Here is a 1515-nt window from a genome sequence, read left to right on the forward strand (position 1 = left end):
ATTTCATCTGTAAATGTTCATATATTCATTTATGTCATCTCTGAAACGATAAGGACTTTCCCCCCTTTTGCTATACCTAAAAAATGAATATTAATTTCCTTTGCTAAATCTGTTGCACTAAAATGTTCTGTGATTTAAGTATTTTATCAGATGTGAACAATTTTATTAAAATGTTCTAATCACATTATAAAATTTTTTATTTTGAAATATATTGTATTTTGTTTTGTTTTAAGGAACCTACACATTGTGAGGCTAACCCTGACCTGATCTTTGAAGATATGGAAGTTATGACAGACTTTGAACTACATGTACTTTGTAAACAATATCGACACATTAATAACTTCCAGTTAGACATGGATTTAATTTTAGATTCTGGAAAATTTCGAGCTTTAGGATGCATCTTGTCTGAATTGAAACAGAAGGTATTAAGAAAGAATAGTACTCCTCTTGCATTTTCCTAGTTAAAAGTTCTTAAAGTAATTCTTGCATGATTTGACTTTCTTAAAGTTTTAGCCTGTGTCTGTTCTACATTCTAGAACCTAATGTTTTGAGCATTTTCTTGACATATTTGTACATACATTTTCCTGATTACTTCTCTTTCTCTGTGGAACCTCAAAGAGAACAGAAATTCGTAAACTATGTCTGTATTGATGTTTAAAAAAAATAATCTTAATTGTCGTTATTTCATAGGTGACAATCTGTATGAATGCTTCAAAATTTTTAGAAGATACTATTTGTTAAATAGTTACTTAAGTAACACTGCATTTTATGTGTAAAATAGCTTAATTTTGTAAGATTACAATCTAGTAAATACTTATACTGCTATTCACATTTGCTGACATTTTTCTGTTATGAAAAGGAAGTAATATTTAATTGTTCTTAAAACTAAAACTAAAAGTTAAATTTTAGCTTTGAAGTTATAGAAGTTAAGGTAATTTATTCATACATAAGCTAGAAGAAATTTATCTTAGGTATCATTACTTGATTTTTATTAAAGAAGCAATCGGTACTTGTATCATAGGGAATTTTCTGCAAACTTGTCAGCATGATATAGGTAACACTCCTAATTGCTTAGCCCTGTCAAACTTTGAGTACTATGTATAATCACTTTATATTTCTGTTTCTGAACCACGTGTGTATTTTCACAGGGTGATAGAGTTGTATTATTTAGCCAATTTACCATGATGCTGGATATTTTAGAGGTTCTCTTAAAACATCATCAGCATAGGTACCTCAGATTGGATGGAAAAACTCAGATTTCTGAAAGGTTGGTATATTTCTCTTTAGTTTCAAAAAATCACTCATTTATTATTTGTTAGAATTTTAAACTTCTAAAGCATATAGAATTTTGTTGCTTTTAGTCTTATGTTTTTATGTTTTAGTTTTATGTTTTTTAGTCTTATGGTTACTTCAAATCATTACCTTAAAATGAGAGAAGTTTTCTTTTTAAATTTTCTGTCCAAATTACATACAAATATATTTTGAAATAGCTGTTAAAATTATATGCTTCTTAAG

At 27.8% G+C, this 1515-nt stretch overlaps 1 protein-coding gene across 1 annotated transcript in view; it reads left to right on the forward strand.

Annotated features, from left to right (window-relative positions):
- The window catches only part of SMARCAD1 (SWI/SNF-related, matrix-associated actin-dependent regulator of chromatin, subfamily a, containing DEAD/H box 1), a 125260-nt gene that overhangs the window by 116316 nt on the left and 7429 nt on the right, over positions 1 to 1515 (forward strand). The window contains exons 18-19 of the mRNA XM_012647159.1: positions 234 to 422; positions 1149 to 1267. Of these exons, the coding sequence (XP_012502613.1) occupies positions 234 to 422; positions 1149 to 1267 (308 nt within the window). The remainder of the gene's footprint in view (positions 1 to 233; positions 423 to 1148; positions 1268 to 1515) is intronic.

The sequence above is a fragment of the Propithecus coquereli genome, unplaced genomic scaffold, assembly GCF_000956105.1.
Source record: "Propithecus coquereli isolate 6110/MARCELLA unplaced genomic scaffold, Pcoq_1.0 Scaffold26, whole genome shotgun sequence".
In the NCBI taxonomy this organism is placed as follows: Eukaryota; Metazoa; Chordata; class Mammalia; order Primates; family Indriidae; genus Propithecus; species Propithecus coquereli.